The following is a 16581-nucleotide window of genomic DNA, read 5'->3' as shown; positions in this document are numbered from 1 at the left end:
TCTAGAATATGGTGGGGTGAGCCATGCCCTTATGTTCTGTGACCCACACAGAAATGCCCCACCTAGGACTCTCCCCTTGGAAGCACTTGATGCCCAGCTGTGGGGATTGTGCTCCACAGAAAGCCTCTACCTGCCAGCCTCTTCAATATCTTCCTCACCCTAAAGATGTTTCACAACTTCCCAAGACAACTGACCATCCAGGGACTAAGCGAGATGTGCTTATAAAAATGGGGCCACTTCAGAGGTACTCAAGGCCCTTAAAGGGGTAATCTTTGCTCAAGCTCTCTGCTTGGTGGGTTGAAGCTCTGTGGAACCAGCAGAATGGAGTGATTTGATGCCTCCATCTGTATAATTCTGCTTCCATCCCCTGCTTCTCACAGGTGCTGAGGCCTAATGAAGAGTTTGAACACCAAACTCCATGCCAGCAGCTGCTTCAAGGGCACCCAGTCTGTAACCTGGGCTTCCAGGACCTCATTCTCTTCTTCATTCTCTCATCTATCACAATCTTCTCTCCCTCAAGGTCCAACTCAAGTGATTCCTGCATGACACCATTGCCAATCCTTCCAGTGGGGAAGAATCATTCATTTTTCTAATTTTATTTTGTCTCCTTGAATTATACTTACACCTCTATTTAGCAAGTGATTCATTTTTCTAATATTTGAGTTGGTGGTTTTAAGGTTAAGTCCACTGAGAACATCATACGTGTCTTATCCAATTCTGTCTGCCCCACCGCGCACAATGGAGAAGAGTCACGGATGAAGAAATAACCTAACGCATTGTCTTGGTTACTTGTCTCTCGTTGCTGGGACAAAATACCTGACGCCCAAAATTAAGGAAGGAAAGGTTTATTTCGCTTACAGTTTATGGAGGTTTCAGTCCATACTTGGTAGGTTACAAGGCAGAGTGGCACATGGCAGAAGGCTACAGCTCATGGCGGCAGAACATAGCAAAAGCAACAAGCACAAAAGAGAGGAATGGTGTCAAGCAGCCTCTTGCTCTCCCTTACATATGCAAACCATCCACCCCAGGGCGGGTGTAGCTCTCACACCCATAATCAATCAAACTAAATCAATCAATAAAAAAGCCATAAATCAATCTAAAAGCCTGCCCCGTGACCGCGTGAGGCTTTGGGGGGACACCCAGACACAAACCACAACACACATGATCTGGAATCCACCCAAACCTCTTCTTTTTTCCTCTCCATAAAAGCGGAAATGCAGTTGGCAGACATTTCACCCGCAGGACTTCATACACAAGTCCCACTCCCTCCATTTTTCAGGCCCATGTTATATCAAGCATCCAATTTCTGGTGTGGCCAGGCAAACCTGCTTTGCACAGCACATGCCTACCCTGTCTTTAAGCCACCACAATTTCTCATTAACTCTCCCAGTCACATTTTAGTGTCCACTGCATCACTGAGACTGCTCCTGATGAGGTCAAATGACTTTCATGTTGCTAAATCCAATGGTCACTTAATTTCTATCTTGCTCAGCCTCTCAGAGCACTCATCTCAGCTGGCCACTTTATGGATACGTAGATGAATAAATAAATAAAATGCAAACCTTTCTCATAACCTTTCCCTTTTTAGCTTTTACAACATCACATCCTCCTGGATTTTCCCCTAATGCACTGGATGCTCCTTCTGACTCTTTTGCTGGTTCTTTCACCTCTGCTCAACCTCCAGATGTTCTCAAGTCCAGGCTTCTGTCCTGGAGCCCCTTCCTCTCTTTCCAAAGTGAGCTTATCTGGATATTTGATTTATATTAATATTATCCACATGAATCCCAATTTATCCATGGCTTTGCTTTTCACAGTTTCAGTTACCTGTTGTAAACCATGATCTGAAATGAAATGAAATGAAAAGTACCAGAAATAAACAACTCATAAGTTTTAAATTACATGCTAACCTAAGTAGCATGATGAAATCTTACAGCAGCCTCCTTCATCCCACCCAGGTAAAGAGTTACCCCTTTTTCCATCCTATCCACACTGTATATGCTACCCACCCATTAATTGCTTAGTGGCTGGTTCAGCTGTAACATCAGTTATTGCAATATTGTAGCGCTTCTGTTTAAGTAACCATTATTTACTTATTAAAAGTTCCAACATGCAAGACCATGGTCCTGGCCATTCAGATATGCCAGAGAGAAGCCAGAAAGCACTTCCTTTAAGGTGAAGAGGATAAAAGTTTGAAAGGTATTCTGGAAAAAAAAGACCACAATCACACAACTTTTATTATAGTGTATTAATAATTGTTCTATTTTATTCTTAGTTATTGCTGTTCATCTCCTACTATCACCTAATTTATAAGGGAAGCCTCGATCTTCATCATGACGGCACCTAGCTGGCATCTCAAACTGAACACAGTTTGATTCCTCCAACGACAAATGTGTTCCTCCCACAATATTCCCGTTTGTGGTACTGGGGAATCACCATTCATTCAATTGTTCAAATCATAGAACTGGTGATTTTCTTCCTGTCTTTTGTTCCTTTCTTTCTTTTACTTCCTTACATCTAATCCCATGGATAAGCACTGCCGCATCTATCACTAGAACATACCTCGAACATTCTGGTCTCTCGCTCTGCCTCCACCACACTATCAAAGTGACTGGCTCCTCCACTCAGATGATTGGAAAAGCTTCCTATTGATCTCCCTGCTCCTCCTTTTGGGCTTTAAGAGCCATTATCCACACATCAGGCAGAATAAATCCTAAAAGCATATCTTGCATTGACTCAAACTGCTGTGAAAACCCCACAATAGCTTTTCTTTTGCACACATTGTAACGTGATTAGCTTCACGCTCCTCTCCTACCCACCCCCTCCCCACTCCCTACCTGTGATGGTGCACAAACACAAACTTCCTTTCTTCTCCAAGATGCTAAGTTTGTTCCTGTTTTCGAGACTAGGTTCCACTTCCTGTTTCTGACATCCTATGTCCTCAGTCTCTTCCTGGCTGGCTCCACTTCATCATTCAAGTCTCATTTCAATTATCTTCTTCATAGAAAAGTCTTATCTTACTGTCAAATCTAAATTAATGTTCCCTCTCCCACCGTTAGGCACTATCATATTTCCGTTTCGTTTTCTTCTTTGTTCTTACATTCATTTCTCAAATGTCTACACTGTGTCTTCTCCCTTCCAAAAGAATAGGCACCTTGTCTACTTTGCTTGTCAGTGTATCTCTGACACCCAGAAGAGCTTGTGCCTGTAACAAATGTTCAATAAGTACTTAGTGAATGAGAATGCATAAAAATTAATCTTTGGAACAGCAGCCACATAAGACACCTGCCACCAAACCCAACCCCTCTGTTCATCTGACCATCGTTGCCCTTCCCACACTGAGCAAAGCAGTCTTCGCAGTTGTCTGTTTCTTTCATCATTTGTTAGTTCCTTGACAACAGGAACATCCCATGTCTTATCACTGTCAACTAACAAAACATATCTAAAGCACACTGTAGGTGTTAGTTTAAGAAATAAAGAACAATGATAATGAGGAGGAAATAGTGTGACAGGGAACCCATTTACAAACACAAAGATGGCCCCATAAAGAGGCTAAATATTGACTCAGCACTTTGACATTTGAGAGAAAAGACACCATATATAAGTGAAGCCTTACTTATGGGTTTGAACACCAAGACTTAAAAACCTTTGTTTAAAGCCCTTACTAAGACCTTCTGCAACTCCTACACCATTATTCAGTGCTTTTGGTGTGACATAGTCATCAAAATTCCTAAATAAGATGCTCAGCTAATAGAAAAATACTAACAGAATTCTGAGCTATTTGAATTACTTATTCCCATATACCTCAGACTGTTTTAAATTCAATTAATTTCTATGAAGTATCCTCAGGGAGTATGACACTGCAAGTGTGTGGGTCCAACTATGCTCTGTCAAGTCAGGTCAAAGGTTTGCAGTTCCTAGTACAAAAACTTTAGCTTATTCTGTTTTCCTCTGCATTCTTACATCAAGGCAAAGTCATTAAAATGTGATGAATATTTTTTGATCTGTGATCTAAGTCTAGAAAAATAAGGTCCAAATTGCTATAGTTGGCAACCTTGCAATAAAGCTGTACATTGTCATCTCAGGATGTGGAGATAGAGTTTATTTAGGTTTTTGTTGTGTTTTTAAATAGATAAACTTCTTGAAAGAGGATGTAAATTAATAGAACCCTGACATTTTGAGGACAAAAGACACAAATAGACATTTTTCAAAAAGGCATTAAAAATAGCCAACAGAGATACAGCTATATCTGATATATTGATGATATATCAGATATAGCTATATTGATGACATAGATAGACATAGACATAGCTATAGATATAGATATCCACAGTGCTAATCATTATGGAAATGCAAACTAAAATCACAATGAGATATGATCTCATGCCTGTCACATAGCTATTATCACAAAGACAAAAGGTAGCAAGTATTGCAAGGATGCAGAAAAAGGGAACTCTTGCCCTCTGTTGGTAGGAATGTAAATTAGTACATACATCCATTAAGGAAAACTCTATAGGGGTTCCTTAAACAATTAAGAGTGGAATCATCATGTGGCCCATGAATCCCACCTCTGAATATTCACCCAAAAGATTTGAAGTCAGTTTGTGGAAAAGCCATCTCTGTCCCAATGTTTACTGCAGTACTATTCACAATAGCCAAGTTATGCAATCAAACTAAGGGTCCATCAGCAGCTGAATGAACCAAAAATTGGTATTTATATGAACTATAATCCTATCCAGCCTTTAAAAGGGAGGAAATTTTGTCATTTTCTACAACATGGATGGAATCAGAGAATAGCATACTAGGTTAAACAAGCTGAGCATAAAAAACAAATCTCCATGTTCTAATTTATATGTAGAACCTAGAACAAACTCACAGAAGCAGAGTAGAAAGGCAATTTCCAAGGTCGATGGTGGGGGAAGTAAGAAAATGAAGGTTATTTGTGGTGAATGTGATTAATAGATTACTGTACACTTCAAAATTGCTAAGAGTAAATTCTAATGTTCTTACCATAAAAATGTTGAGTTTTGCAGCAATGGAGATGTTAACTAGCTTCAATTAATTATTCTACATTGTATACATATCTCACAGCATCACTTTATACCCCATAAGTAAATACAACAATGAACTGTCAATTCATAGTAAGTTTTTAAAAATATATGTATACACATAATAACTAAGATAGTTATACAGATAGTTTCTCTTAGTTCACTAAAAAGAAAGTTTTGTGCTAATATTGTATAGACAAGAATTTTTATTTTAAACAGAATAAAAAATATGAAAAAACAAAACAATACAGAATTTCAAAACAAGATGATAGGAAATCAACAATGGTTATTATATTGTATATTGCTACCTTCAAAGCAGTTGTTCAGATTACCAGATATAAGCATGTAAATTGGACCAAAAAATTAAGCATTAACTATTCCTTATGATAAACTAATAGAAATTAGGACATTTTCTATTCTGAAAAACTACTAGGAAGACAACAATATGCAATGTTTCAACTATTGTAACTGTCCTACTAACTTGTTTTAAAACTCAGTTTTATTGTTATGTTTATCCTTTTTATCTATTTAAAATAAAAAAGGTAAAAACAATAGGCTTGGAAAACCATGTGCTGTTTTTTAATAAAAGACTAAAATTTTTCAAAAAGACACTTCAAATTTCATAGTAGGGAATACATGATCCCATTATTTGCAAACAGAATGCAATCTGAGAAGTCAATCCTCTAACCAATGGTATATTGAAAAAAAGAAAACACACAAAGAAAGCTTTGCCAGCCCTCATCTCTCATCCCTCATTATGTTCTAAATGCAGACCTCTGTCCTCCAGGAGAAATTCCCAGCCCAGTGACAAGACACATGTTCACAAAAACTGAACAGTTATCACACTTAGCATTCTCTGTGCACCAAGTGTGTGGTCCGCAGCACAAACTGCAGGATTTTGAAGGAAGGGACACTTAGATCAGAGAAGTAAGCAAGAAGGCTACCGCTGTATGGGAGCTGTTTACCCAAAACTTGGGACTACAGAAAGCAACATTTCTTCCTGTGATTTAAACTCTGAAATCCACACATAATTAAAACAGTGATGAACTCAGTGACTCAGACAGACTGAGGCTCCAAGTCTAGCAAAGCTTGATTATAAAATGGTTTATTAAAGGAGCTAAACAGAAGTGCAAATAGTCAAACAGCTCTGCACCTTCAAGCACTCTCCAGGTTAGGGCACCAGGTAACTTGATGTGGGGATCCTGCTCTGTTGACCATAGGCCAGCAGAACCTGGTGACATTAGACATTCCACTCAGGTAGTCCCCTTTATTCTGACAATACACTTATTAAGCAACCTTTGGATAATTGGGTTTCTCATGTAGCGTTCCTAAAGAGAACAGTGTTCTGGTCAGGCCAGCAGGAACATCAGGTCTGCTCAGCAATTACATTTCTCAGTGTAAATGACTGCACTGACATTCTGATTTTATACATCAGTCTCTTGTGAGCTTTGTTAGTGTCACTCAGCATCCCTGAGTTGGAATGATTATAGTGCGTTGACAAAATAAATTTTCAGATCCCCTAGAAATGTACATGACTCATGTCTGGTTTGGCTCAACAGCAAATACATTCAAGGGTTTAAAGACCTGAGCAAGGGAGAGGGAGAGAGAAAAAGACAGAGAGAGCGAGGGAGGAAAGGAGGTAGATTAAATAGACATGTTCCAACAAAATATGTAAAGCTTTGAAAATATCGCACCAAGGGACTTGAAAGTAATTCTTCAGCAGTGAGAATAGATTGGCGAAGTTAAGATGAGGAAAGTGACATGATCAGAACTGCTACAGATTCACTACATAAAGCTCTGCTTAGCCAGGCTTGTAGCTTAACTGAGGGCTCAGCTGAGGAAGCAACACATTACAACACAGTGCTCAGACCATTCCGGGAGCCCAAAGGCGGGGGACCTGAAGCTCACTCCAGGGGCCATCAGGAAGTACTGCTCAGGAAAGAGACCTTTCATGTTTTGTTTTGTTTTTTATCGGACTTAAATGTTCTTTCAAAAGACTCCCTTTAAACACGTTATTTAATTAAATATATAAACATTTCAGAGAGTTTCAGAAGTGTGTTTCTAAATCTGCCAGACAGTTCTACCTAAATGTGCCGTAGGCATCCCAAACTCAACACTTCAAAATCTGCCTCACGAGTTTATTTGCCCTTTAGACCCACTCCAGCTCCTTCTTATGTGTTCCCTACCTTAGTGAGCATAACCGCACAGATCTGTTTGTTAGGAACAGCTTGCTAGTTTATCTCTTCTACCTGCACACACAGTGCGTCCTACAGCCTGATGCAATTTGCCTTCCCATGACCATGTAGCTTTCTCCTATCCTGGGGCAATGCCTTCCTCCAGGTTTTAATCATTGCTCAGCTCAGTCCGAGGACTAATCTTCTAAGTGGTCCTTTGCCTGCATTCTAATGAACCCCTATCTTCTCCAGTCTATCTTCAATTTCTTACATAGGATGACGGTTCCTTGAGTTGCTTAACAAATAGATACCATGTGTCATGAGCTGTCTAAGTCCATGGAATACACTGGTGAATAAGACAAAGGGCCTGCTTCTCATGGGTTTTATATTCTAGATGAGACACTGATCTTGTAAACAAGGAAACAATGTAAGTTTCGGCTGTGATAAGTACTATAACGTAAGTACAATAAACAATGTGGTAGACAGTGAAAGGGAAACTGGTTTGTCATGAAGTGTTCTTGGCCACATACCCAGTGAAGAATTTGTTGATGAGAAAGAATCCCCATACAAGAGTCTGGGGTAGAGCATATTTGGAAATCCCTAAGACAAACTCAAGATTAGAAAAGGAAAGAGTGTAAGAGAAATAGTGGTAGGGAATGAGATCAGCAAGTTAGGCTGAGGGCACTCATGTAGGATCCCAGGAATCTGAGTTTTAGTCTAACTGTGACAGGAAGCTATCTAAATAGAAGAGTGGCATCTGTGTGTGGAGAATGAAGTGGAGAAAGTCAGGAGGCAAAGAAAGGAGAGCATTCCAGAGTCCGCTGCAATAGTCTAGCACCACAAACAAGGGTGATAGGAGGAAAGATGGAGGAGCAGAAGGCTGGGGGACATATTTTGATGCTAAGCCAATGAGACTTGCTGGTGAATTAAATATAGGATATGAGAAAAGAAGGAGGAGGAGGGAGAGGAATGAGAGGAAAGGGGTAAGAACAGAAAAGGGGGAGCAGAGGAGGAGGAGGAGGTATGATCAAGAATCTGAATGAAACATGATGGATACTAAAGTTATTTTTCTGAGATGAAAAAGACCAGGAGAAACTGTGAGAGCTCTGGGGAGGGAGTAGGAATCAAGAGTTCTGTTGGCCAAATTAAGTTTGAATAACGATTATTAACCCAGGTAGAGATGTCTAAGAGTTGAATAAAGAAATATGAGATCAACAGAAAGGTCATCAGGAGAGATATAAGCTTTGGCAGTTATTAACATATAGAAAATATTGAGTCACTGGCCTTGATGAGATTATGTAAAGGTAGACAAGGGAAGAATGAGGGTCAAATCCTGTGAAAGAGTTAGATCACTTTAATGTAGAGTGTGTAAGGTTGAGGAGTGAGGGAAGGAGACTGGAATGAAGAAGCCAATGATAAGAAAGAAGCTGCAGGAAAATTTGATGTCAAAAAAGCCAAGAGAAGAGAAGGATCACGACAGAAGAGGTTGGTTGCCATGACAGAGGCTGCTGCCAGCTGGAAGGCACTGGTGACCTGCTCAGAATGAATCTAGAGATAGTGATGGAAACAAGTCTCCAATGGAGAGAAGCAAGGGGAGAAAAACATAGCAAATACAGACAGTCGAGATCTAACCAAGCAACTCCCCTGAGTGTGGGCCATCAGATGCTCACCATGTATCTCATGCTGTTTAAGATAAAGCCCGCATTTCCCACTTTAGAGTAAAATACATGTCATTAGCTGGCTTTTGCTACACGTTGTTATAGGCAACTGAGTTAGATAGAAATATTGTAGGCAGTCAGACAGGCCAGGCCCTCGAAGGAGCCAGTGTGGAAGACAAGATGCCTTGCAACTGTGGGAGAGACAGGCACTCCCGCTGTGGACCCACCCTCAGGACAAAAGATGAAACAAATGCACCCACACACCTCCCTAGGGGTGGCCATCAGGAATTGGTGTTCTAGACAAGTATCAATCACCTTGAAAGAGCCAGGAAGGGCCACTAACCCAACCTCCTACAGGAAAAACCCCTGTTCTGTATTCATGCTCGCTTGCTACATGACTTGCTTCCCTATTTGATCCCGATTTAATCAATATTACCTGAGCAATTATATGCATAATCTTATTGGCTGACCATAGTTTTGTCCCACCTCATGCCCACCTTACAATTTCCCGTGTTTCCCACCTTGGACCCGCCTTGCATCATGGATTTGCTCTATAAAACATTCCAGGAAGGGCAGGGACCTTGGCAACCCACTCGGGGCCCCCTCTGTCCCTTTCTTGGGCTGAAGCTTTCTTTCCCCCAGTAAATATATTCTGCTCTTAACCTCTGTTGTACTTAAAATTCATTGTTTGACTTTAGAGAATATGAACTCATCCCAGATATGAGCAGGTTTGGAGTTTCTTTCTCCTATAACAACATGTACATAATTTTATCACCCAAGATAACTGTTCTTACTATGAGGAGTGCTCACAGTACTAATGTGAATCATACTGAGTCTCTTCCTTCCCACACCTGACTCCCTGTGGGTTACCCTTTGCCATTTCCTACATGAAGGACAACTCTCACAAGTCTTTCACTGCCCTTTAAGAATTGCCATCTCAGATGTGCTTCACCTCCCTGCTCCATGACTCCCTCTCTCCTTTGGGTCTCCAATGCACCCTGCATGTCCGTGTAGTGTTTACCTTGCTACACTGCAGTCTTTGATTGCAACACTTTTCCTGCCCAAACACAAACATACATGAAAGGAAGAGGAGTGAAACCTGCGGATCATCTGCTGAAGGCCGTGTGCCTGGTGCCCAGCAAGGCACTTGAAGCTGGGGAAAAATACTGACACCCTCAGATTAAGGGAGGAGGGGCTTCTTTGGGCTCGTGTCTTGAGTCCATGGTTGGCTGGCCCCAAGGTGGAGAGAGATAGCAGAGAGCACAGCAGGGGAAAAGCTGCTCACAATGTGGTGTCCCGGAAGCAGAGCGCAAAGGGACAAGCTGTGGAGAGAGATGCTCCTGGTGATCCGCCTCTGCCAACCAGTCTCCATCACCTACCTGCAAGTCAGCTGTGCTGCCCTCATAATCCAATGACCTTCCACAAGCCCGTGAATGCATTAGGCCTTTGAGGAATGCTCTCATTCTGATACATAACAGTTTGTAATTCTTCAGTAGGCCAGGTCCATAGAATGAAGTACTAAGCATATGGGTGTCATACACCTTGGGGGATTTTCCCATTCTCACCTCTCCAGTATCATTTTTCTCCCCTCCTTCCAATGCGCATGACCCCACCACTCAGAAAGGCACTCGGTGTCCTGCTCATGCAAAGCACTTCCAGTACAAGTGTGCTCAGGCCTTTCCACTCTGATGCATGCTGATGATTCTTCCAGGAAGGTCTTTAAGCACAAGCTCAGGCGTCGCCTGGGCTAGGAAGCTTCCTAGATTTCCCTTTCCCTTCCTTTCCAACTCTACACACACTCTCATTTCCAGAGCCTCTCTCAACAGCTCCATTGATTGCCTGACCACATCCACCCCTTTATTATCTTTCTCTCCTACTAAATTGCAAGCCTGTTAGGCAGGAACTAAGCTTAGTTTGTCTTTTTATTCTGAGTATCTAGCACAGTGCCTGGCACACAAGAAGTACATAGTCAAAAATATTTTTCTTTAAATCCCCTAATATAAAAGTGCTTATGAACTTTGAGGTTGATCAGAGTGAGGAGACAACCCACAATGTGGAGAAAATGTTTGCCAGATGTTCCTTAGACAAAGGTTTACTATCAAGAACATATAAAGAACTCAAAAAAAAATCAGACCTCCCAAATTTAAAGACTCAATCCAAAAATGGGCACTGGAGATGAATACACACTTTTCAGATGAAGAAATACAAACAGCAAATAAATATATGAAAAAATGTTGAACATCACTGGTCACTGAAGAGATGAAAACTAAAACAACACTGAGATTCCACCTCAGTCCAGAAAGAACGGCTATTATCAAGAAATCAAACAATAACAAACGCTGGAGGGACTGTGGGGAAAAAGGAACACTTTTCCACTGCTGGTGGGAGTGTAGACTGGTACAATCACTGTGGAAATCAGTGTGGCAATTCCTCAATAAATTAGGATTAGATATCCCATTTAACTCAGCTATTTCCTTTCTGGGTATCTTCCCAAAAGAATTAAAAACATCATAGCACAGTGATATATGTGCACCCATGTTTATAGCATCAAAAATTGTAATAGCTAGATCTTGGAAACAATGGAGATACCCATCAACTAAGGAGTGGATAAAAAAGATGTGTTCTTTTTATATAATGGAGCATTAGCTATAAAGAAGGATAAACTGGAGACTTTTAGAGGTAAATGGGTACAATTTGAGTCCATACTCCTAAATGAAATAAACTAGATGCAAATTTGTAAACATTGTATTGTCTCCCTAGTGTGAGAAGCTGAAAGAGTAAATGTGATCCAAAATATACAATAGATATTGTAAAAAGAGAAGAAACTTCAAAAGGAAAGAGAAAATGGTTTAGGGGAATGGGAAAAAAGAAGAAAGAGAAAAGAGAAAAGAAAAAAAATATATATATATATGATAGTTAAGATAGTTAATTTCTAATTAACTAATTTCTCTCAGTTCATTGAAAAGATAAGTCTATGCTAATATTGTTTGGACAATTCCGTGGTGGCGTCTCATACTCTGGGTAACTAATTTAAACATAACAATATGCAATGTACTAAGCATTGTTACCCTCCTATCATATTGTTTTGGAATTTTGTTTTTTATTTTTGTTTCTTTTTCTTTCAAATAAAAATTTTTTAAAAATTAAAAATAAAACACATATATAAAACATATATATTATATATAATATATAAATTTTGAGGTTACTAAACTTCAGCAGCAGCAATCATTAGCAGGCAGTGACATTTGAAAATGTAAACATAGAAAAAAAATAATTTCCCATATGGCAAACAAAAGGGACAGGCTAGGAGTATGAAAGAAATGCGTTAGTCTATATTGTCCTGTGGCAAAAGAGCCACACTAATAAATAATGCATCAGTTTACACCACTTGCTCCAGTCTGAGCGAGCATAAAGGCCACGTTTACAGCACTTCACCGCACATTTACATGCTGAAGAGTTAGCCATTCAAGGCAATTATGTATTTTCATTGCCTTTATTTCCTTCCACATGTGACACTTTTAAAGTTTTCAAAGGAAGTGCTACAGATAACGGCTTTTTATTTCAAACTATTTTTCAAGTGAAAATGGCCTGTAATCTCTTCAGACGCTTTTACATGAGACCTACATTCTTTTTTCTTGAACTTTGTGTGCTTGAACTTTCTTTTTATAACCTTTTCCTCACACTTCCCTAGAGACATGAACCCTACCTTCCTAAGTCCCCTTTCCAGGGACAAGAAGCATACCAACCACCTCAACAAAAAGCAAATATGAGAACAGCATAAATCCAGGAGACGGCACTGCGCAATCACGTTAACTTGAGATGTCTCCTTGAGAACATCACTGGGAATTCCAAAGAGCAAGTTCGGGGAGTCGGCAGTGCTCACCTCTCAGCCTGAAGCTGAACACATTTGCCTTCTGGCATTAAGAGCTCAAACACAGTGTCACAGAATCTCAGGACTGCAAAAAACTAGAGGTCATTTAGCCCCTCTTGTTTCCATGAATGCATCCCCTCCATAATATCCCTAATAACTGCTCTTCACTTTCCCCTTGAACTTTTTCCTGACAGTGAACTCACCACTGTCCAATGCTTCAGATAAAAATAAATGCATCCTATTCAGTGGTAGATAGTTTTACCAGCTGTACAATATTAGTTACTTTCAGTATTGTGAATCCTACCCGTCTCACTAGCACAAGCAATGTGTTCTTCATCTGTTGTGTATAAAGGCATAAAAGGCACCCATGTAACAGGAAAAGCTTTCATTTCTATTTACTGACCTACACACACGCTGCCTTTTTTCCAAAAGGATCTTGAAATGACTGAAAGCACCTGGGTGCGATAGAATTATTAAAACAGAAATAGAAATTCAAAGTCCTGAAAAGAGATTCTTGACTCAAAGGCTAATACAGTTGCTGGCACTGAACTTAAATGTAGCAATGAGCTTTCTACAAGTCAGTACAAAAAAAAGAAAAGAAACAAAAGAAACATTGTGGATTACCAAATTCTCCTTATCTAATAGAAGAAAGTACACCAATTTCCCTCTAAATGAAAATTTTTCTTAGTTCTAAATTACAAGAGGAATTTCTCATGTATCATTTTATAAAAGTGCTTTGATTTTTTAGTTTTCTCTGCACATTAATTTCCACCCTCTAATGTACTGCCAAGAAGAGTGCTGAATAACACTTTCAGTTTTACAACATCAATCCAGCACTAAGCAATCCTTTATTCTATTTTTTTTCTCTTGAGAATAGAACACAAAGCGTGAGGCCTGGAGACCTACTTCTTCAAAAATCACTGGGAAAACCCTTAAACTATCAACATCACCTTTTCATCAGTATTATGGTGCTACAGCTCCCACACACCTAGTTTGTAATAGCTGGGAACAAAGGAGACACCCATGTGCACCCATGAAATGTGTCCTTGTGAACTGAGAGAGGGCAAAGAGAGCAGGGGAGACCAGCGAGCGGGCAGAGAGGGCCGGGGGGCTCTGCTTGCACAGCTGGTAAGACCTTGATTCTCAGGAGCATGGCACAAGGTGCAATCATAGCTGGACCTGCTGTGAGAGGCAATGCAAAGAATTGGGGACTCTCACTTGTTTTTATTTAATTTTTAACCTAGGACTTCAAGCATGCTAGGTAAATGCGCTGCCACTAAATCACAACCCCAGCCCCTCTCGTGTGTTCTTTACATGCGCCAATTTTGTCGCAGTGAGCTCATGACAGAATTCACTGCCTACATGATATACTAACAAGTCTACAGTGGCTTCAGGTAGCCATGCCTTGTGCTTTAATACTTTCTCTGCTCTTGGAATAAAGGGTGGGGAAGATACCACCATAGAATGACCAATATATGTTTTAAGACTTTTGTGGTACATGAGACATCCCAAAAGACCATCATACTTGACTCACAGCATCAAATTACTCTCTTCCCAGAGGTTTTCATAGTCATTTAGACTTTACCTGGACTATTGGTTCCATCATTAAATGCCTAACACAGTCAGAGTCATATAAAGATGGGCATCTGCTGCGAGAAACGTATCATGCGGAGATTTCATCACTGGGTAAAAGTCGGAGTGTACCTCACAAACCTAGATGACATAACCAATGATTTGCATGTGCTGCATGGTGTCTGAGTATGGCACGGCGTATTGCTCAAGGTTACAAACCTGTACAGTATGTTACTGAAGTGAACACTGTAGGCAACTGTAATGCAATAGTATTTGTGTACCTAAACATACTTAAATAGGTTTGCTTACACTAGCATCACCACAAATATGATCAATGTGCTGCACTAGGACATTGGGATGGCTGGGACATCACTGGTGACAGGAATTTTTCACCTACATTATAATCTTAGGGGACGACTATTGTATATGTGGTCCACTGTCAACCAAAAGGTTGTTATGCAGCAGAGGACAGTAAAGTGAAGACAGGAGGTCCCTTTCTCTCCTACATAACACCAGCCAGCCTTAACCCTCTGCGCTCCCAATAGCTAGGGAAGCCACACTTGCAGCCTTTATTTCCTCTGTTCAAATGTGGCAACTTGGTTATTATAATTATCAACACTGGCAAATTTCAATTATATCTAGTAGTCCCTTGAGGCTGGTGGGCTCCATTAAATCTTCACAAATTAGTTATGTAAAGTGACTGCAATTACAGTAAAAGTAACCACCACATTGAATGAGGCTGTTGGTATACCAGACAGCAAAATGTGTTCATGGTGTCAGGGGGAGGGAATCAGCCTTCAGATCCATTCTAAAGGAGGCACCTTTGTTCTAAGCGTGCCTGGGAATGTACCTGCACCGAATGGCCCGGCTTCTCATGGAATTTGAATGAACTGACTAGACACCTGTTTAAGCGGGGGCATCACGGGGACCTAGCAGTCGGTGCTCTTGTACATACTGATGACTGACTGCAAGTGCAAACAAGCATGCAGATCATCATTTCCCATCACAGGTTATTATGACTTACAACTGCCAAATCTCAAAGTCAGTGCTAAGCAACAACCAGCCAACAGCATAATGGCCTCTTCATATTTAGCGGCTCCACACCACAACCCCCCCCCCTCGCTTTTTGATTAGCAGGAGGCCTGAGCGTGGAAGGTAAAATAAATAATAGGAGAACTATGAGTTATTTGCTAATTTTTACCTGCTGTACAATTTTGGAGCAGGGGAAGCACAAGCTGAGATGACTATATTTCCCCAGAGCATTTTAAAGTATCCTAAAGTGTACATGATTCATTGGTGAAAGACGGTGTGTAAGAAAGCGCTCTGTGTTTGGGAGCTGAGTGGCGCAAATACCTGGCATGGAAGAAGTTGGCATAGCAACTCTGCCTCAGCAGCGGTGAGTCACACAGTAAACAGGTGCATAAAACAAGTACTTGACTGGGTTTGCTGCTCCGCAGTGATTAAATCTCATAAAGATTTTTTTTTTTTTTTTTTTTTTTTGGCTGCTTCTTTCGAGAAATACAAACTCTCAGAGCTTAAGGCAGTTCACTTACTGAACAGGGGAGGATATTCATGATTCATGAAAAGATTTATTCTCTGTACTTTCCCTGTGAAATGAGGTGACATTTAGGCAGAAATAAGTCATACCCATTTTATAGTAGACATAATTTTTCATTGACTAGAAAATGGTAACCACAAAATAAGCCTTCTGTGTTTCAAAAAAAAATAGACATTTTAAGAAGTTCTTACCTGTTCACAACAGGGCCCTTAAAATCTGCGTTATATGTCCTTGGATCACCTGCATTTAAAACAAAGACTTCTTTAAGCACATATGTTAGTGAAATAGCAAATAAATAAACATAAAATATTAGTTTAGAAAGATCTACATCTTGGCTAGTCTACTGTTCACTGCAATGCTAAATTCCTTGTTTGGCCTCTTGAAATACCAAGTGTGCCTTGGTTGCAACTATCAATCCATTTTTCTTTTCTAATTAGATGCAAGACTGAGAAGAGAGGCTAAGGACCATGTTCCACACATCCCATGAACAAACCTCCCCACTGTACTGAATACCTAGGGTAGAAAGCCTGCTGCCCTTCTGATTTGCAAAACCTTTCTGCCATCTCCCATCTAGCGCTGCTGGGGACTTGCAAGGTGCAGGTTATCATGTGAGACGCCTGCTTACCTCAGCCCTTCCTTTCCTCGCATGAAGCTATAGGTTAGGTTTTCCTTCAAGACTTTCTTTTTTTTTTTTTTTTTTTTT

The 16581-nt window shown here is 40.4% G+C and overlaps 1 protein-coding gene across 4 annotated transcripts in view; it reads right to left on the bottom strand.

Annotated features, from left to right (window-relative positions):
• Positions 1 to 16581, bottom strand: part of Slc44a5 (solute carrier family 44, member 5) — a 355454-nt gene that overhangs the window by 106648 nt on the left and 232225 nt on the right. For all 4 annotated transcript variants that reach the window (XM_005385229.2, XM_013514352.1, XM_013514353.1 and 1 more), the window contains one exon: positions 16070 to 16118. In XM_005385229.2, coding sequence (XP_005385286.1) covers positions 16070 to 16118 — 49 coding nt within the window. The remainder of the gene's footprint in view (positions 1 to 16069; positions 16119 to 16581) is intronic.

Source organism: Chinchilla lanigera, unplaced genomic scaffold, assembly GCF_000276665.1.
Source record: "Chinchilla lanigera isolate Chin_1 unplaced genomic scaffold, ChiLan1.0 scaffold00022, whole genome shotgun sequence".
Taxonomy (NCBI): Eukaryota; Metazoa; Chordata; class Mammalia; order Rodentia; family Chinchillidae; genus Chinchilla; species Chinchilla lanigera.
This window is presented reverse-complemented; position numbering and strand designations above follow the sequence as displayed.